The sequence below is a fragment of the Pristiophorus japonicus genome, chromosome 10, assembly GCF_044704955.1.
Source record: "Pristiophorus japonicus isolate sPriJap1 chromosome 10, sPriJap1.hap1, whole genome shotgun sequence".
Taxonomy (NCBI): Eukaryota; Metazoa; Chordata; class Chondrichthyes; family Pristiophoridae; genus Pristiophorus; species Pristiophorus japonicus.
Window position 1 is genome coordinate 92,754,925 of NC_091986.1, and position 20,896 is coordinate 92,775,820.

The following is a 20,896-nucleotide window of genomic DNA, read 5'->3' on the forward strand; positions in this document are numbered from 1 at the left end:
GTGCCTCTCCCTGTGCCTCTCCCTGTGCCGCTCCCTGTGTCTCTCCCTGTGCCTCTCCCTGTGCCTCTCCCAGTGCCGCTCCCTGTGCCGCTCCCTGTGCCGCTCCCTGTGCCTCTCCCTGTGCCGCTCCCTGTGCCACTCCCTGTGCCTCTCCCTGTGCCGCTCCCTGTGCCTCTCCCTGTGCCTCTCCCTGTGCCGCTCCCTGTGCCTCTCCCTGTGCCGCTCCCTGTGCCGCTCCCTGTGCCTCACCCTGTGCCTCTCCCTGTGCCGCTCCCTGTGTCTCTCCCTGTGTCTCTCCCTGTGTCTCTCCCTGTGCCTCTCCCTGTGCCGCTCCCTGTGCCGCTCCCTGTGCCTCTCTCTGTGCATCTCACTGTGCCTCTCTCTGTGCCTCTCCCTGTGCCGCTCCCTGTGCCTCTCCCTGTGTCTCTCCGTGCCTCTCCCTGTGCCTCTCCCTGTGTCTCTCCCTGTGCCTCTCCCTGTGTCTCTCCCTGTGCCTCTCCCTGTGTCTCTCCCTGTGTCTCTCCCTGTGTCTCTCCCTGTGCCTCTCTCTGTTCCGCTCCCTTTGCCTCTCCCTGTGCCTCTCCCTGTGCCTCTCACTGTGCCGCTCCCTATGCCTCTCTCTGTGCCTCTCTTTGTGCCTCTCCCTGTGCCTCTCCCTGTGCCTCTCCCTGTGCCTCTCTCTGTGCCTCTCCCTGTGCCTCTCCCTGTGCCTCTCCCTGTGCCTCTCCCTGTGCCTCTCCCTGTGCCTCTCCCTGTGCCTCTCCCTGTGTCTCTCCCTGTGCCTCTACCTGTGTCTCTCCCTGTGCATCTCCCTGTGACTCTCCCTGTGCATCTCACTGTGCCTCTCTCTGTGCCTCTCCCTGTGCCTCTCCCTGTGCCTCTCCCTGTGTCTCTCCGTGCCTCTCCCTGTGCCTCTCCCTGTGCCACTCCCTGTGCCTCTCCCTGTGCCTCTCCCTGTGCCGCTCCCTGTGCCTCTCCCTGTGCCGCTCTCTGTGTCTCTCCCTGTGCCTCTCCCTGTGTCTCTCCCTGTGCCTCTCCCTGTGCCGCTCCCTGTGTCTCTCCCTGTGCCTCTCCCTGTGCCTCTCTCTGTGCCTCTCCCTGTGCCTCTCCCTGTGCCGCTCCCTGTGCCGCTCCCTGTGTCTCTCCCTGTGTCTCTCCCTGTGCCTCTCCCTGTGCTGCTCCCTGTGCCGCTCCCTGTGTCTCTCCCTGTACCTCTCCCTGTGCCTCTCCCTGTGTCTCTCCCTGTGCCTCTCCCTGTGCCTCTCTCTGTGTCTCTCTCTGTGCCTATCCCTGTGCCTCTCCCTGTGCCTCTCCCTGTGCCTCTCCCTGTGTCTCTCCCTGTGCCTCTCCCTGTGCCTCTCCCTGTGTCTCTCCCTGTGCCGCTCCCTGTGCCTCTCTCTGTGTCTCTCCCTGTGCCTCTCCCTGTGCCTCTCCCTGTGCCTCTCCCTGTGCCTCTCCCTGTGCCGCTCCCTGTGCCTCTCTCTGTGCCGCTCCCTGTGTCTCTCTCTGTGCCTCTCCCTGTGCCTCTCCCTATGCCTCTCCCTTTATCGCTCCCTGTGCCTCTCCCTGTGCCTCTCCCTGTGCCTCTCCCTGTGCCACTCCCTGTGCCTCTCCCTGTGCCTCTCCCTGTGCCGCTCCCTGTGTCTCTCCCTGTGCCCCTCCCTGTGCCTCTCCCTGTGCCTCTCCCTGTGCCTCTCCCTGTGCCTCTTCCTGTGTCTCTCCCTGTGCCTCTCTCTGTGCCTCTCCCTGTGCCTCTCTCTGTGCCGCTCCCTGTGTCTCTCCCTGTGTCTCTCCCTGTGTCTCTCCCTGTGCCTCTCCCTGTGTCTCTCTCTGTGCCTCTCCCTGTGCCTCTCCCTGTGCCTCTCCCTGTGCCTCTCTCTGTGTCTCTCCCTGTGCCTCTCCCTGTGCCTCTCCCTGTGCCTCTCTCTGTGCCTCTCCCTGTGCCTCTCCCTCTGCCTCTCCCTGTGCCTCTCTCTGTGCCTCTCCCTGTGCCTCTCCCTGTGCCTTTCTCTGTGCCTCTCCCTGTGCCTCTCCCTGTGCCTCTCACTGTGCCTCTCCCTGTGCCTCTCCCTGTGCCGCTCCCTGTGCATCTCCCTGTGCCGCTCACTGTGCCGCTCTCTGTGTCTCTCCCAGTGTCTTTCCCTGTGCCTCTCCCTGTGTCTCTCCCTGTGTCTCTCCCTGTGCCTCTCCCTGTGCCGCTCCCTGTGTCTCTCCCTGTGCCTCTCCCTGTGCCTCTCTCTGTGCCTCTCCCTGTGCCTCTCTCTGTGCCTCTCTCTGTGCCTCTCTCTGTGCCTCTCCCTGTGCCTCTCCCTGTGCCGCTCCCTGTGCCGCTCCCTGTGTCTCTCCCTGTGCCTCTCCCTGTGCCTCTCCCAGTGCCGCTCCCTGTGCCGCTCCCTGTGCCTCTCCCTGTGCCGCTCCCTGTGCCACTCCCTGTGCCTCTCCCTGTGCCGCTCCCTGTGCCTCTCCCTGTGCCTCTCCCTGTGCCACTCCCTGTGTCTCTCCCTGTGCCTCTCCCAGTGCCGCTCCCTGTGCCGCTCCCTGTGTCTCTCCCTGTGCCTCTCTCTGTGCCTCTCCCTGTGCCTCTCCCTGTGCCTCTCCCTGTGCCTCTCCCTGTGCCGCTCCCTGTGCCTCTCCCTGTGCCGCTCCCTGTGCCGCTCCCAGTGTCTTTCCCTGTGCCTCTCCCTGTGTCTCTCCCTGTGCCTCTCCCTGTGCCGCTCCCTGTGCCGCTCCCTGTGTCTCTCCCTGTGCCTCTCCCTGTGCCTCTCTCTGTGCCTCTCCCTGTGCCTCTCTCTGTGCCTCTCCCTGTGCCTCTCCCTGTGCCGCTCCCTGTGCCTCACCCTGTGCCTCTCCCTGTGCCGCTCCCTGTGTCTCTCCCTGTGTCTCTCCCTGTGTCTCTCCCTGTGTCTCTCCCTGTGTCTCTCCCTGTGCCTCTCCCTGTGCCTCTCCCTGTGCCGCTCTCTGCGCCTCTCTTTGTGCCTCTCTCTGTGCCTCTCCCTGTGCCTCTCTCTGTGCCTCTCCCTGTGTCTCTCCCTGTGCCTCTCCCTGTGCCTCTCTCTGTGCCTCTCTTTGTGCCTCTCCCTGTGCTGCTCTCTGTGTCTCTCCCTGTGCCTCTCCCTGTGTCTCTCCCTGTGCCTCTCCCTGTGCCGCTCCCTGTGCCGCTCCCTGTGTCTCTCCCTGTGCCTCTCCCTGTGCCTCTCCCTGTGTCTCTCTCTGTGCCTCTCCCTGTGCCTCTCCCTGTGCCTCTCTCTGTGACTCTCCCTGTGTCTCTCTCTGTGCCTCTCCCTGTGCCTCTCTCTGTGCCTCTCCCTGTGCCTCTCTCTGTGCCTCTCCCTGTGCCGCTCCCTGTGCCGCTCCCTGTGTCTCTCCCTGTGCCTCTCCCTGTGCCTCTCCCTGTGTCTCTCTCTGTGCCTCTCCCTGTGCCTCTCCCTGTGCCTCTCTCTGTGACTCTCCCTGTGTCTCTCTCTGTGCCTCTCCCTGTGCCTCTCTCTGTGCCTCTCCCTGTGCCTCTCTCTGTGCCTCTCCCTGTGTCTCTCCCTGTGCCTCTCTCTGTGTCTCTCCCTGTGCCTCTCTCTGTGCCTCTCCCTGTGCCTCTCCTTGTGTCTCTCTCTGTGCCTCTCCCTGTGCCTCTCCCTGTGCCTCTCTCTGTGACTCTCCCTGTGTCTCTCTCTGTGCCTCTCCCTGTGCCTCTCTCTGTGCCTCTCCCTGTGCCTCTCTCTGTGCCTCTCCCTGTGTCTCTCCCTGTGCCTCTCTCTGTGCCTCTCTCTGTGCCTCTCCCTGTGTCTCTCCCTGTGCCTCTCTCTGTGCCTCTCTCTGTGCCTCTCTCTGTGCCTCTCCCTGTGTCTCTCCCTGTGTCTCTCCCTGTGCCTCTCCCTGTGTCTCTCCCTGTGCCTCTCCCTGTGCCTCTCCCTGTGCCTCTCCCTGTGTCTCTCCCTGTGCCTCTCCCTGTGCCTCTCCCTGTGCCTCTCTCTGTGCCTCTCTCTGTGCCGCTCCCTGTGCCTCTCTCTGTGCCTCTCTCTGTGCTGCTCTCTGTGCCGCTCCCTGTGCCGCTCCCTGTGCCTCTCCCTGTGTGTCTCCCTGTGCCTCTCCCTGTGCCTCTCTCTGTGCCTCTCTCTGTGCCGCTCCCTGTGTCTCTCCCTGTGCCTCTCCCTGTGCCTCTCCCTGTGCCTCTCCCTGTGCCGCTCCCTGTGTCTCTCCCTGTGTCTCTCCCTGTGTCTCTCCCTGTGCCTCTCCCTGTGCCGCTCCCTGTGTCTCTCCCTGTGTCTCTCCCTGTGCCTCTCCCTGTGCCTCTCCCTGTGCCTCTCCCTGTGCCTCTCTCTGTGCCGCTCCCTGTGTCTCTCGCTGTCACTCTCCCTGTGCCTCTCCCTGTGTCTCTCCCTGTGTATCTCCCTGTGCCTCTCCCTGTGCCTCTCCCCGTGCCTCTCCCTGTGCCGCTCCCTGTGTCTCTCCCTGTGCCTCTCCCTGTGCCTCTCCCTGTGCCTCTCCCTGTGCCTCTCCCCGTGCCGCTCCCTGTGTCTCTCCCTGTGCCTCTCCCTGTGCCTCTCCCTGTGCCTCTCCCTGTGCCTCTCCCTGTGCCTCTCCCTGTGCCGCTCCCTGTGCCGCTCCCTGTGCTGCTCCACCATCATCGCCAGCTGCAGCCGAGCGGGGTGCTTTTGGCAGACGATAAATCGTGGCGTCTCTGCAAAACCCCCGCCCAATTCCCCGAGGGGCCGCGTATGGGCGAAAACCCATTACCAGGCGCAGAAGAGGCCAATTTATGCCCCCTAGTCTTCACTGTAGGAAGTTGCCAATCCAGGCTCAGAACATGAGCCAACCTCAATACCATTTATTGGAAAAGGATCCTAATTAAGAGTGGATATAGCCTCATTCACTACCTGCTCTAGAAGAATAATTGGCAAATAGCTATTACATCAACACTGTCAAAAACTGCAACACCAGCTAAAGGTTGCAGCACTTGTTAAGCGTAATGTAAACTCTACAATCAAAGACCAAAAATTCTGGCCAATATGTTTCCAATTTCTCAGTAAACTTTGCTAATCAGATTTGTCATCAGATCAGATGTTTTGGATCCATATCTTGCCGTCTGCTGCAACTTGTAAGATTGAGATCCAAAATCTATAACGGGGTTACAGGGTTATCTCTATATGCTACACAACCACTTCACTATCACTACCAAAAAGAACGAGCTAGCAGGAAGGATTTGTATCAGAATAGCAGACGTCCCAAGATCCTGACAGGCAATTAATTATTCTTTTTGAGGTGTAATTACTGTTGTAATTTAGAGAAATTTTACAACAAGTTCCCACAAACAGCATTGAGTTAAATGATCAGATCATCTGTTCTCGTGGTGTTGGTCGAGCCTTATATGATGGTCAGGAGAACTTCTCTTCCAATGGAAGCTTACTTGGCCCCCTGAGGGGCCTTGATTTAATGCCTGATCCAAAAGTCTGCACCTCCAACAGTGCAGCACTCCCCCACTCCCTGGGGCTTGAACCAACACATTTCTGATTCAAAGGCCAGAATGTTGCCACTGAACCACGGCTGATATCTGGTCAAAATGAAAACTTTCCTTAGCTGTACATATTTGAAAGCGATGGTCAGACACTGCGAAGCCTTAGTCTGCTTTTTTTGTAATCGAACAATGGACTGCTTTTAAATAGGAGATGGTTTTGTTGCAGTCGAGGTACATTCCCACGTGGGGGAAGGGAGGGCAACCAAAGCCAGAGCTCCCTGGATGATGAAAGTGATAGAGAGTAAGATGAAACAGAAAAAGGAGGAGTGTGACAGATGTCAGGTTGAGAATACAGGTTGAGAATACAAGTGAAAACCAGGCTGAATATAGAAAGTTCAGAGGGGAAGTGAAAAAGGAAATAAGAGGGGCAAAGGGAGAGTATGAGAATAGAATGGCAGCTAACATAAAAGGAAATCCAAAAGACTTCTGTCGGCACATAAATAGTAAACAGATAATAAGAGAAGGGGTGAGGCCCATTAGGGACCAAATTCGAGACCTATGCATGGAGGCAGAGGGCATGGCTGAGGTCCTAAATGAGTACTTTGCATTTGTCTTTACCAAGGAAGAAGATGCTGCCAAAGTCATAGTGAAAGAAAAGGTAGTTGAGATACAGGCTGGGTTAGAAATTGTTAAGGAGGAGGTACTAGAAAGGCTGGATTTATTTTAAGTACATAAGTCACTAGAACCGGATGGGATGCATCCTAGGATGCTGAGAGAAGTAAAGGTGGAAATTGCAGAGGTACTGGCCATAATCCTTCTTGGATACTGGGCTGGTGTCAGAGGACTGGAGAATTGCAAATGTTACACAATTGTTCAAAAAAGGATGTAAGTATAAATCCAGAAACTAGTTTAACCTAGTGGGGAAGTTTTAGTTAATGATAATCCAGGACAAAATTAACAGTTACTTGGACAAGTGTGAATTAATTAAGGAAAGCCAGCACGGATTTCTTAAAGGCAAATCATGTTCAACTAACTTGATTGAGTTTTTGATGAGGTGACAGAGAGTGTTGATAAGGGCAATGCGGTTGATGTGGCGTACAGGGACTTCCAAAAGGTGTTTGATAAAGCGCCGCATAATAGGCTTGCCAGCAAAGTTGAAGTGCATGGAGTAAAAGGTGCAGTGGCAGCAGGGATACGAAATTGGCGAAGTGACAGGTTACAGAGAGTAATGGTGAACATTTGTTTTTTGGACTGAAGAAAGTTATATAATGGTGTTCCCCAGGGGTCGGTACGAGGGACCACTGCTTTTCTTGATGTATATTAATGACTTAGACTTGGGTGTATAGGGCAAAATTTCAAAATTTGCAGAGGACACAAAACTTGGAAGTATGGTGAACAATGAGGAGGACAGTGATAGACTTCAAGAAGATATAGACAGGCTGGTGGAATGGGCGCACATATGGGAGATGACATTTAACGCAGAAAAGTGCGAAGTGATACAGTTTGGTAGGAAGAACAAGGAGAGGCAATATAAACTAAAGGGTACAATTCTAAAGGGGGTGCAGGAATAGAGAGGCCTGGGTGTATATGTGCACAAATCGTTGCAGGTGGGCAGGGCAGGTTGAGAACACGATAAAAAATGCATATGGATTCCTTGGCTTCATAAATAGAGGCATAGAGTACAAAAACAAGGAAGCTATTATGAAGCTTTATAAAACACTGGTTCGGCCTCAACTAAGTATTTTGTCCAATCTTCGACGCTGCATTTTAGGAAGGATGTGAAGGCCTTAGCGAGGTTGCAGAAAACATTTACATGAATGGTTCCAGGGATGATGGACTTCAGTTACATGGTTAGACTGGAGAAGCCAGGCTTGTTCGCCTTAGAGCAGAGAAGGAGATCTTATAGAGGTGTTCAAAATCATGAGGGATGTAGACAGAATAGATGGAGAGAAACTGTTCCCATTGGCAGAAGGCTCAAGAACCAGAGGACACAGATTTAAGGTGATTGGCAGAAGAACAAAAGGCGACATGAGGAAAAACTTTTTTATGCAGTGAGTGGTTCAGATCTGGAATGCACAGTTTGAAAGGGTGGTTGAGGTTGATTTTATCATGTCTTTTAAAAGGGAATTGGATAAGTACTTGAAAGAAAAAAAATTGCAGGGCTACGGGGAAGGGCGGGTGAGTGGGATTAGCTGAAGTGCTCTTGCAGCGAGCTGGCACAGGCTCGATGGGCCGAATGGCCTCCTGCTGTGCTGTAACCATTCTATGATTCTATCAGGGAGAAATTCAGGAGCATCCCATGTGGAGCAATAACATTTGAAAGCTGGAAAAATTAGCATCAGGTGCTAATGATTTTCAGATTTCTGTAAATTTGGTATTAGCTCCAGGAAGGAAGTGGAGCGCTAAATCAAGCATCCTCTTCCTTCCTGAGGCACTGAAAGACACAGGCAGAGCGGTAGTGGTGCAGCACTGCACAATGTCCCGCACAGTGCTGCCGCGATCCGAGGCTCCTTCCCTCCCTTAAAGAGAAGGGCCATCACTGCAGGCTTTACATTGGGACCAGATTGTCTAAAACATTTAATTAACTTTAATTTCAATTCATTTTAAATATGTAAGGTGTTTATTTATTTTATTGTGTTTGGATGTTTTAGAGTTTTTTCTCATTGACAGTAGTAATAGGAACTCGGAGAAACAGAGTTCCCATTATTATCAATGAGAATACTGCATTGTGATTGGCTTTCCGGGACCACGTGACTCCAGCTTGCAGCAAATGAAGGCCTCCAACTGGGATCGTACGTTTGTACGGGACCAACAGGTAGATTCGTAGATATTTTCCGGGTCAGAGTTGTTCGTATGAAGGAAGCCTGCAACCAGAATTTTAGGCCCAATAATTGACAAGATATCATGCATATAAATAATGAAAAGTTTTGCTTAATAATGTTTAGTTTAAACAGGTTTGAGCAAAATACTTTAACATTGTTTTTCTAGGAATCAACTTGTTCCTTGTTGCTGCCCATGAGTTTGGACATTCTCTGGGTCTCGATCACTCTGACGATGAAAATGCTTTGATGTTTCCCTTCTATACATATGTGGACACAGATGGGTATACTCTTCCAAATGATGATGTTCAAGGAATCCAGTCTTTATACGGTACACCCAAAACTTGTGCATCCCCACCTCCCTTTGCCCCACCATTGTTTGCAGAGTCTTTTACCTGCCTTACTTTATCCTCTGGAATTTCCTCCTTAAGACCCTCCTACTTTCCACTTTACTCTTCACCTTAAAAATTTCCTTAAAACTATTGTCCACCAAACTTTTGTCACCTCTCCTAATTCTGCCACATGGTTTGGTGTTTGTTCCCTTCTACCTTTTATGACTTTTGGGGTAACATTTCCGCAGGTGTTCTAGCGATCTATTGCAGAACTTCAGCAGGTGATTGGTGGAAACTTTAATGTAACAGCGTAAACAGTTCTTTCTGCTATCTTTCTGGGGTTTCTGCCAATTTTCTACCTAAGTTATGCAGGAGTTCTGGAGAAACCGCACGGAAATTCCAGGTCTTACAAGCACCTCAGTATATTTTCTATCTTGCTTTGGAATAGAAACATAGAAACATGGAAAATAGGTGCAGGAGTAGGCCATTCAGCCCTTCGAGCCTGCACCACCATTCAATAAGATCATGGCTGATCATTCACCTCCGTACCCCTTTCCTGCTTTCTGTCCATACTCCTTGATTCCTTTAGCCGTAAGGGCCATATCTAACTCCCTCTTGAATATATCCAATGAACTGGCATCAACAACTCTCTGCGGTAGAGAATTCCACAGGTTAACAACTATGAGTGAAGAAGTTTCTCCTCACTTCAGTTCTAAATGGCTTACCCCTTATGTGTCTGTGTCCCCTGGTTCTGGACTTCCCCAACATCGGAACATACTTCCTGCATCTAACCTGTCCAATCCCGTCAAAAAATTTTATGTTTCCATGAGATCCCCTCTCATCATTTTAAACTTCAGTGAATACAGGCCCAGTCGATCCAGTCTCTCCTCATATGTCAGTCCTGCCATCCCGGGAATCAGTCTGGTGAATCTTCGTTACACTCCTTCAATAGCAAGAACGTCCTTCCTCAGATTAGGAGACCAAAACTGAACACAATATTCCAGCTGAGGCCTCACCAAGGCTGTGTACAACTGCAGTAAGACCTCCCTGCTCCTATACTCAAAACCCTTGGCTATGAAGGCCAACATATCATTTGCCTTCTTCACCGCCTGCTGTACCTGCATGCCAACCTTCAATGACTGATGAACCATGACGACCAGGTCTCATTGCACCTCCCCTTTTCCTAATCTGCCACCATTCAGATAATATTCTGCCTTCATTCTTTTGCCACCAAAATGGATAACCTCACATTGATCCACATTATACTGCATCTGCTATGCATTTGCCACTCACCTAATCAAGCCAAGTCACCCCGCAGCCTCTGAGTGTCCTCCTCACAGCTCGCACCGCCACCCGGATTAGTGTCATCTGCAAACTTGGAGATATTACACTCAATTCCTTCATCTAAATCATTAATGTATATTGTAAAGAGCTGGGGTCTCAGCACTGAGCCCTGCGGCACCCCAGTAGTCACTGCCTGCCATTCTGAAAAGGACCCGTTTATCTCGACTCTCTGCTTCCTGTCTGCCAACCAGTTCTCTATCCATGTCAGTAGATTACCCCCAATACCATGTGCTTTAATTTTGCACACCCATCTCTTGTGTGGGACCTTGTCAAAAGCCTTTTGGAAAGTCCAAATACACCACATCCACTGGTTCTCCCTTGTCCATTCTACTAGTTACATCCTCAAAAACCCCAGAAGATTTGTCAAGCATGATTTCCCTTTCATAAATCCATGCTGACTTGGACCGATCCTGTCACTGTTTTCCAAATACGCTGCTATTTCATCTTTAATAATTGATTCCAACATTTTTCCCACGACTGATGTCAGACTAACTGGTCTATAATACCCCTTTTTTCTCTCCCTCCTTTTTTAAAAAGTGGTGTTACATTAGCTGCCCTCCAGTCCATAGGAACGGATCCAGAGTCGATAGACTGTTGGAAAATGATCACCAATGCAACCACTATTTCTAGGGCCACTTTCTTAAGTACTCGGGGATGCAGACTATCAGGCCCCAGCGATTTATCGGCCTTCAATCCCATCAATTTCCCAAACACAATTTCCCCCCTAATAAGGATTTCCTCCAGATCCTCCTTCTCACTAGACTCTTGGTCCCCTCATATTTCCGGAAGGTTATTTGTGTCTTGTTTCGTGAAGACACAAACAAAGTGTTTGTTCAATTGGTCTGCTATTTCTTTGTTCCCCATTATAAATTCACCTGAATCCGACTGCAAGGAACCTACGTTTGTCTTCACTAATCTTTTTCTCTTCACGTATCTATAGAAGCTTTTGCAGTCAGTTTTTATGTTCGCAGCAAGCTTCCTCTCATACTCTATTTCCCCCTCCTAATTAACCCCTTTGCCTCCTCTGCTGAATTCTAAATTTCTCCCAATGCTACCCCACCTCCTTTTCCTTTCTGTCTATCCTTCCTGCATGTTGAATACACCTGGATGTTGAGTTCCCAGCTTTGGTCACCCTGGAGCCATGTCTCCGTGATGCCATATCATATTCTTTAATTGCTGCCTGTGCAGTTAATTCGTCCACGTTATTACGAATACTGCTCGCATTGAGGCACAGAGCCTTCAGGCTTGTCTTTTTAACAGACTTTGCCCCTTTAGAATTTTGCTGCAATGTGGCCCTTTTTATTTTTGCCTTGGGTTTCTCTGCCCTCCATTTTTACTTTTCTTCTTTCTATCTGTTACTTCTGCCTCCATTCTACTTCTCTCTGTCTCCCTGCGTAGGTTCCCATCCCCCTGCCATATTAATTTAAACCTTCCCCAACAACACTAGCAAACACTCCTCCTAGGACATTGGTTCCGGTTCTGCCCAGGTGCAAACTGTCTGGTTTGTACTGGTCCCACCTGCCCCCAGAACTGGTTCCAATGTCCCAGGAATTTGAATCCCTCCCTTCTGCATCACTCCTCAAGCCACGTATTCACCTGAGTTATCCTGCTATTTCTACTCTGACTAGCACATGGCACTGGTAGCAATCCTGAGATTACTACCTTTAATGTCCTACTTTTTAATTTAATTTAACTCCTAGCTTCCTAAATTCATCCCGTTTTTTTACCTATATCATTGGTACCTATATGCACCATGACAACTGGTTGTTCACCCTCCCCCTCCAAAATATCCTGCAGCCGCTCTGTGGCAGTGCATTTCAGACATTGCAAGATAATGTATGACAGAGTAATTTGCAAATTATTTATTTAATTATCATTATATGAAAATAGATATTAAAGTATACCAATTTTTACAATATATGTATAAATCTAGTGAATTGAACAAAGGTAGAATATTCCTGCAAAGTTTATAGTCCAATAATTAATACTTATAAGGATGAGAATGAATTTAAAGTGGCAATAGGCCTTTCCTTCTGTGTTCCAAATAACTGTATTTACATTGTAATAATTTCTTTCCCTTAATTCCATGATGTTATAATCATATCTCTTTAAATTCAGGATCCGCAGTTCCGTCAACACGAGCACCAAACCAGCCTCCAACAGAGGAACCACCACCCTGTGACCCAAACCTCTTCATGGATGCTGCCTTAACAATACGAAGAAACATTTACTTTTTTAAGAATGGGTAAATAATGTACTGTTTAAATCTCATGCTAGTTTAACATTATTGATACTATACACAGCTCTAATAAAAAATATTCAGATGGGCCGATTTTAACTACCAATAGAGAATGTCACCACTTTGACTTTCTTGCTGGCAGGAAGTCCGAGCTATGTAGGGGCCCCAGGCCTCATTTCGATTCTGCCAGCAAGCTGCAGAAGTCAAGTGGACGCCCCATTGCAGCGTCTGGTTTTGGGAGGATGAGATATGTACTGGTTCCCATGCTGAGTTGACTAATATTTGACTCTGTGGGAGGGGGGAGGGAAGCGCCTGCTGCTCCTGGTCCCACCAAAAAAAAAGAGTTGGATATTTCTTGGTCCAGTTCATGAGCGTCCGCTAGCTGCCCCGGCTTACTACAAATGGACAGAGTGGCCGCAATTTTGCCAACAGTGGTGAGACCGGTGCAGCCGGCTTTGGTGTTGTGTGGGGAACGCGCTCCCAGCTCTATTCCACCCACTCAACACAATCTTCCGTTGATGGGGCTTGTTAACTCTGCACTGCGAGGTTCCCGGCCAATTAACAGGAAGCAGGTCTGATGACATCATCTGATGACGCATCATCAGCCGGTTTCCTTAAAGGGACCATGGCCAACTTTTGTTTTACAGTTGTTCTGTCAGTGTTCTGCAGCATTGAGGTGCTGCAAACATTGACAAGCACTGCACAAAGTTACACGGCTACACCCAGGCTCGCTTATGACTCCCTACAGATGCTTATGGAGGGAATCACAGCACACAAGGAGGTTCTCTTCCTTTCCAATGGATGGCGCTATCTCCCCAGGACACTAACGCAGACTGGTTGCACATTGCACAGGAGGGCACAAGCAGGGATCTCATCAGGAGGAGCAGGCTGCAGTGGCACAAACCTTTCAATGATCTCAGTAGATCACGAAACATTACTGCAAAATCACACTCAATCTCATCCTGCTGTGCCACTCATCACATCCCCATCATTCTGCTTTCCCTACCCTACTCCAGCATGTCCTTACTCCCAATCAACTTATCTTGCACTTCCACCCATCCCTCTCTATCTACCTTATCACTTTCCCATCTCACTAGCCACCCCTCACACTCACTCTCATCCTTGTCCAATCATATCACACAAGGGTAGGCACTTGGGTGTTTTAGTCAATGTTCATGTAGAGTTTCAGCTAATGTGTTGGCAAACATTCAAATCTTTATTTCAAACACTTTGGGGTAAAATTGTTTTTTGCCCCGTTTGCTGCCAGCACTTGGGAGGCAAGTAAATTAGCGGCAGGCGCTGAAGTTTTGCTCGCGCCACAAATTCGGTTTAGCGCTCTTGGAAGGAAGTGGAGTGTTAAATCAAGTGTTCCACTTCCTTCTTTAAGCAGTATTTGGGTGGACTCCTCAGCAGTGCTGCACACTGGGCCATGCAGCGCTGTCGCATCTAAAGTGATCCTCCCTCACCTAAAGGGAAGGGCCCATGGTGCAAGTTCTGCAAAGGAAGAATCACCTACCTGGACTACCTAGGAAGTGAAGGTGCAACGCGATCAGCCTGGCACTCAAGTAGAGTGCCGGGCTGAGCGATCGCGGCCAGAACCATGTGAAGAAAACGAATCCAAACATCAGAAACAAAGGTAAGTTTTTTTCTATATTTATCTCGGCCAATTTGCCTTTAATCATCGCCCCGGTAGCGTCTGGATGCCCAATCCACGCCTCCTGCAGCTGCCAGTGTTTTCTCCCGGCACCGCTGCAGGAGGTGAAATTGAATTTCGACGCCGGAGCATTAACGGGGCGATGCACACGGCGATGAAGTCACGATCTCCGGGCGGGGGTCGGTGCCTGCACCGCGTCCACTCGGTAAGGCATTTGTGCCCCAGGGGCGCTACTGGGATGCAAATGTACCGAATTTCTAGCCCTCTGTGTTCTTGGACAGATTTGTGTGCACCTTTGGAAGTGGCTTAGTGAGTTGCATTGAATGGGCAAACATAAGGGTACCCCCACAATGGTGACGAGTATGAAAGGAATGGCTTAGGCATTCCAGGGATGCTTTATGGTGTTGGTGTGGGGTGGTGCCAACCTGGTGCATCATGTGGTAGCCAGGGTGCATAGTGTCCAGTGAAGTAAATCAGGTCATGGTGAGTTCACCCAGGCGTCCCGGGCAGCAATGTGGTCCGGTGCTGATGCCCTGCGTCCTGTGCAGCAGAGAAGGTTGGTGTTGTTGTTGGTGATGCTGATATGTGTAATTTCCGATATAAAAATGTTCCAATCATGCCTGAAAAAATCCCCTGCGCCTCCTTGCATCAACCGTAATATTTCCATGCACAATTACTGGCCAGTTGATGGGTAAATAGACATTGCTTTCATGTGGCCCGCGTGGATGGCACGTTGACAGACTGCAAGCTCCGGGTTTCATGCATGCGGTCGATACTCAGAGTACGTTGCCATACCGACCACAAAATCCAGGACATTTTTTAAAAATTATTTTGCATTTCAATATACTCCTTGATATATTTAAGAGTCGTAACCTGTTGCAGTTTAATTAATTGCAGCTGAAAATGAGTATCACAAAAAATAAGCATTTTTAATCAAAGTGTCTTGTTAACCACCTGTGAGTTATCAGATTTTCAATAACTGAAAATTATTTTTAAAAAACTACATAGAACCATTTACTAGTTACATTGGTGTACAGTAGTCATTTTATTAGTAAGTTAAATATTTTTTAATATTTAAAAGCTTCTAAAATATTCATATTTGTGTCCTTGCACTACAAAGGCTTGATATTGGGTGCAAATAGCGGAAAATCACAATAGTGGTGAATTTGATCTAAGGACGTGGTCAATATTGGGGGACCGGCTTCTAGTACAAAAGATCGTAGAAACTTGATTTGCACTGGACGTAATTTGCGCTTGAAATTCCTTGATCTTTCGTGCAGGTTTGGCCGATTTTAGGTGAATTGTGCTGAAATAACAGTGCAACAAAGCGGAAACTCCAGGCCAATATGTTTGCAACTTTACTATACATAGCAACCACAGCAATTCTTCACCCATAAAGATTACTTAAAGAAAGGTTATTTCTGAGTATATACTGATGGCTGATGAGGTTTCCAGCCATGAACACATGTGTAGAAAATGATCCCATCAAGTTCTGCACCAGAATAACCAGTGATGCAATTTTGTTCATTGTTATATAGGTACTATACGAGTACACGGTCTTCAGAGGTAATCCCAGTTGTAGCCACTTGGCCAAGTCTCCGGTCAAATATTGATGCTGCCTATGCAAGAGGAAGAAGACATCAGTATTATTTTACTGGTTAGACATTGCCTATTTATTTATTTTTGGTAATAAATCTATTGCTATGTTAGTAATACTCTATTTTCTGTGATGCATAAAAGTTATACACTAACTATAGTTGATGTGGATATTTCTCTAATTTTTAAAAAATAAAGCGTAATGCATGGGTCAAATCCTGCTGGAGCATACATCATTAGACATATTCCTTCGCCATTCAGCTTAAATATAATTTGTGCTGTAACTTGCTGGAACTGAGATCTGATAATGGTGTGGTGAGGGCAACAGAGTATCTGGGACCTTACTGAAATTTGAATGTTAAAATCTGTGTAAAAAAAAAAATTACTATATGCAGAAATGAGACTCAACAGTTTAAATTGTTCCCTTTCTGGGCTGGAGAGATTAATTGGGGTTGCATCAACAATGATCATGTTGTTAAAAGGATACTTACGCTGTTATTTATATGAGTCATAACTTTTTATGGCACGTTTAATGGGCAATTAATGTGCAAATCCAGCAGCCTCTAAAAAATAAAGGGGAGCCCAAGGGCAAGATACCTTTTGTGCAAAGCAATCGACAGAGCGGCATGAATAGACCAGCAAGTTCTGGAGATTTGCAACTCAGAGTATCTCTTAATCCTCTGAACTTGCTGGCCGATTTGTGCATTAATGACGGTGTGCATCTTGAACTTGTCGTTATTTTCACCGGACGATTCGGCCCACAGAGTTACTCTTCTTAATTCAGAGTTGTTTCGTTCAAACCAGCCAATAATTCACATTAAATTCCCATTTTGTTGTATTATCTACATTGCTTAATTCAAATTTTCGGAAAATTCTATTTTTTAAGCACACAAAATGACTGAATTATCAGGAGTAGACTGAAATTGTGGCACAACGACATATGTGGAACAGGTTGAGGAATTCCACTGTATATTAAACTGCACCACTTGAGTCTCCTGTATAGTAGTACAACAGAAAACATGGAGTTTACATATTTTAAAATGTATCTTTGAGGCTTTTAATCAAAGTTAAGAATCTTCAGAAATATAAATATTTCCTATGTTCATATCTAATCAACGTAGGAACATCAGAATTCCACATCAGAAAAAAATCACAGTCCATCTAGTTCGCCTTCTACAATCCTGATAGTCACTTGATACAATGATAATGGCATTGTTGACTGATCATGGCAATCGATCTCTATCAATGCGTCTACAATGAAATGACACAAAACCACAGTGGTGGGAAATTTTGGAAACGTTGGACTAGATTTTCAGGTTTTCAGTAAACGGTAGTTTTACGCCAAATTACCGTTTTCACTGTACTACCATTTTTAGGCCTAACTTTTGTCTGTTTATAATATAAACCTGAGTGAAAGGATGGCCAATCATTTTATGATTATTTTTAAAACAAAATGCTCTTCACCTCGCAGGATCTCAATACTGGAGTTTCCGTGGGACTGTTCTGAGATCAGGGTACCCAAAGCCCATCGCTGACCTTGGTTTTCCAAACAGTGTCAATAAAATAGATGCCGCAATGCGTATTCATCGTAGGAGGATAATGTTCTTTGTGGGAGAACAACTCTGGCTGTATGTGCTTTCATAACTTTTTCTACCTTTGACCGATTTTCTGATGCTTTTGTTTCCCCGGAGATAATAACATATTGTACCGTGTACTTTCTTATTTAGTTATAATCAACGTGAAAATCTAATGATCCCTGGATACCCAAGATCAATAAGCGAATTCTTTCCAGAACTCTCCAATAACGTGGATGCAGCTTTTGCATATAGAGGCAAGTGTGCACTTGGTAGAGAAAGGTAACGTATAGTTTAATAACAGCGTAAAATTAAAATAATGAAATCAGTGTGGAAATTTAAGTAAGACGCAGTTGAGAGATTTAAAAGGATTTTTTTTAATTCAGAAATTTTGAATTGAATGGATCTCTTTACATTAACAATATAAGGGCTGTTTTATGGTGCAAAACCCTATCTATAGAAACATGGGTCACAAAATCTGGCATAGAGGTCAGATTAAATATTTATCACTGGAACATCAGGAGTGTCACAAATCAGAGGATGTGAGCGCCATTTCTCTGATCTGTGCTCCTATAAAGCAAGGCTCCATTCCAGCAGCAGAGCCTCACAAAATTGGACCCAAACGTACCTTAAAAGAACATAACATAAGAAATAAGAACAGGAGTAGGCCATTTAGTCCCTCGCATCTGCTCCGCCATTCAATAAGATCATGGCTGATCTGATCATGGACACAGTTCCACTTCCCTGCCCAATCCCCATAACCCTTTACTCCCTCACTGCTCAAAAATCTGTCTATCTCCACCTTAAATATATTTAATGACCCAGCCTCCACAGCTCTCTGGGGCAGAGAATTCCATAGGTTTACAACCCGCTGAGAGAAGAAATTCCTCTTCATCTCAGTCTCAGAATAAGGGGCCGTCCAGTTAAAACTATGTCCCCTAGTTTTAGTTTCCCCTATGAGTGAAAATATCCTCTCTGCATCCACCTTGTCGAGGCCCCTCATCATCTTATGTTTCGATAAGATCACCTCTCATTCTTCTGAACTTCAATATATAGGCCCAACCTATTCAACCTATCTTCATAAGTCAACTCCCTCATCTCCGGAATCAACCGAGTGAACCTTCTCGGAACAGGCTCCAATGCAAGTATACCCTTCCTAAAATACGGAGACCAAAACTGGATGCAGTACTCGAGGTGTGGCCTCACCAATACCCTGTACAGTTGTAGCAGGACTTCTCTGCTTTTATACTATTTCCCCCTTGCAATAAAGGCGAACATTCCATTTGCCTTTCTGATTACTTGCTGTACCTGCATACTAACTTTGTGGTTCATGCACAAGGACCCCCAGGTCTCTGTGTTGCAGCACTTTGCAATTTTTCTCCATTTAAATTATAATTTGCTTTTCTATTTTTTTCTGCCAAAGTGGATAACCTTACATTTTTCCACATTATATGCCAAATTTTTGCCCACTCTCAGCCTGTCCATATCCCTTTGCAGATTTTTTATGTCCTCCTCACAATTTGCTTTCCCACCCATCTTTGTATCATCAGCAAACTTGGCTACATTATACTCAGTCCCGTCATCCAAGTCATTAATATCGATTGTAAATAGTTGAGGCCCCAGCACCGATCCCTGCAGCACCCCACTAGTTACCATTTGACAACCGGAAAATTACCCATTTATCCCAACTCTCTGTTTTTTGTTAGTTAGCCAATCTTCTATTCATGCTAATCATCATCATAGGCAGTCCCTCGGAATCGAGGAAGACTTGCTTCCACTCCTAAAGTGTGTTCTTTGGTGGCTGAACAATCCAATATGTGAGCCACAGACCCTGTCACAGGTGGGACAGACATTTGTCGAGGGAAGGGGGCGGTGGGACCGATTTACCATGCGCTCCTTCCGCTGCCTGCGTCTGATTCTTCATGCTCGTGCTGTTGAGATTCGAAGAACTCAACGTCCTCCCGGATACACTTTCTCCACCGAGGGCGATCTTCGGCCAGGGACTCCCAGGTGTCAGTGGTGATGTCACACTTCAGCAGGGATGCTTTGAGGGTGTCCTAGTAACGTTTCCGCTGACCACCTTTGGCTCGTTTGCCATGAAGGAGCTCCGCATAGAGCAATTGCTTGGGGAGTCTCGTGTCTGGCATGCGAACTATGCGAAGCTGATCGAGTGTGGTCAGTGCTTCAATGCTGGGGATGTTAGCCAGGGCGAGGACACTGATGTTGGTGTGCCTGTCCTCCCAGGGGATTTGCAGGATCTTGTGGAGACATCGTTGTTGATAAAGCTCCAGCGACTTGGTGTCTTCTGTATATCGTCCATGCCTCAGAGCCATACAGGAGGGCGGGTATTACTACAGCCCTGTAGACCATGAGCTTGGTAATAGATTTGAGGGCCTGGTCTTCGAACACTCTTTTCCTCAAGTGGCCGAAGGCTGCACTGGGGCACTGGAGGCGATGTTGAAACTTCGAATCAATGTCTGCCTTCTTTGATAAGATGATCCCGAGATATGGGAAGTGGTCCACGTTGTCGAGGGCCGCGCCGTGAATCTTGATGACTGGAGGGTAGTGCTATGCGGCAAGGACAGGCTGGTGGAGGACCTTTGTCGAATGGATGTTAAGCGTAAGACCCATGCTTTCACATGCCTCGGTGAATACATCGACTATATCCTGAAGTTCAGCCTCAGAATGTGCGCAGACGCAGGCGTCGTCCACGTACTGCAGCTTAACGACAGAGGTTGGGGTGATCTTAGACCTGGCCTGGAGGCAGCGTAGGTTAAACAGCTTCCCACTGGTTCGGTAGTTTAGTTCCACTCCAGCGGGGAGCTTGTTGACTGCGAGGTGGAGCATGGCAGTGAAAAAGATTGAGATGAGGGTTGGAGCGATGACGCAGCCCTGTTTGACCCCGGTCCAGACGTGGATTGGGTCTGTAATGGATCCGCTGGTAAGGATCACAGCCTGCATGTCATCGTGGAGCAGGCGAAGGATGTTGACAAACTTTTGGGGGCATCCAAAACAGAGGAGGACACTCCATAGACCCTCACGGTTGATAATGTCAAAGGCTTTTGTAAGATCGAAAAAGGCCATGTATAAGGGCTGGCGCTGCTCCCTGCATTTTTCCTGCTGTTGTCGTGCTGCAAAGATCATGTCCGCTGTGCCCCGTAGGGGACGAAATCCGCACTGTGACTCTGGGAGGAGCTCCTCAGCCCCAGGGAGAAGATGGTTGAGGAGAACTCGAGTGACAACCTTCCCAGTGGCTGATAGCAGGGAGATTCCCCTGTAGTTGCCGCAGTCGGACTTGTCCCCCTTTTTAAAAATGGTCACGATCACTGCATCTCAGGTCTCCCGGCATGCTCTCCTCCCTCCAAATGAGAGAGGAGGTCATGTATCCGCACCAACAGCGCCTCTCCACCATACTTTAGCGCCTCAGCAGGAACTCCATCCACACCCGTAGCCTTGTTATTCTTGAGCTGTTTTATGGCTTTGCCTACCTCATGCAGCATTGGGGTTTCACTGAGGTGTGGCGGGTCGCATGCTACGGGATAGAGTCGACAACACTCGAGTCAAAGGCAGAGTCTCGATTGAAGACATCTTCAAAGTGCTCCTTCCAGCGGGCCCTGACAGCCTCTGTGTCCTAGATGAGTGTTTCCCCGTTCTTGGCCAGGAATGGGAGTTTGGACCGTAGGTGGCCTTGACTGCAATGAAGAATCCTTGCATATCATGGTTGTCGGCCAGTTGTTGTATCTCCTGTGCTTTCTCCATCCACCATCTGTTCTTTAGATCCCGGGTTTTTTGTTGGACCTCAGCCTTGAACCATCTGTAACGTTGCTTTGCAGCTCCCGAGTTGGGTTGCTATTTGAGACTCAGAAATGCCCTGCGCTTGCAATCTATT

At 48.3% G+C, this 20,896-nt stretch overlaps 1 protein-coding gene across 3 annotated transcripts in view; it reads left to right on the forward strand.

Moving 5' to 3' along the window:
- The window catches only part of LOC139274769 (macrophage metalloelastase-like), a 67,191-nt gene that overhangs the window by 27,805 nt on the left and 18,490 nt on the right, over positions 1-20,896 (forward strand). For 2 of the 3 annotated variants that reach the window (XM_070891454.1, XM_070891456.1), the window contains 5 exons: positions 8,438-8,599; positions 12,063-12,189; positions 15,376-15,494; positions 16,905-17,061; positions 17,161-17,264. In XM_070891454.1, coding sequence (XP_070747555.1) covers positions 8,438-8,599; positions 12,063-12,189; positions 15,376-15,494; positions 16,905-17,061; positions 17,161-17,264 — 669 coding nt within the window. Of the gene's footprint in view, positions 1-8,437; positions 8,600-12,062; positions 12,190-15,375; positions 15,495-16,904; positions 17,062-17,160; positions 17,290-20,896 lie in introns of all 3 variants that reach the window. The other variant, XM_070891455.1, reaches the window with a different exon arrangement.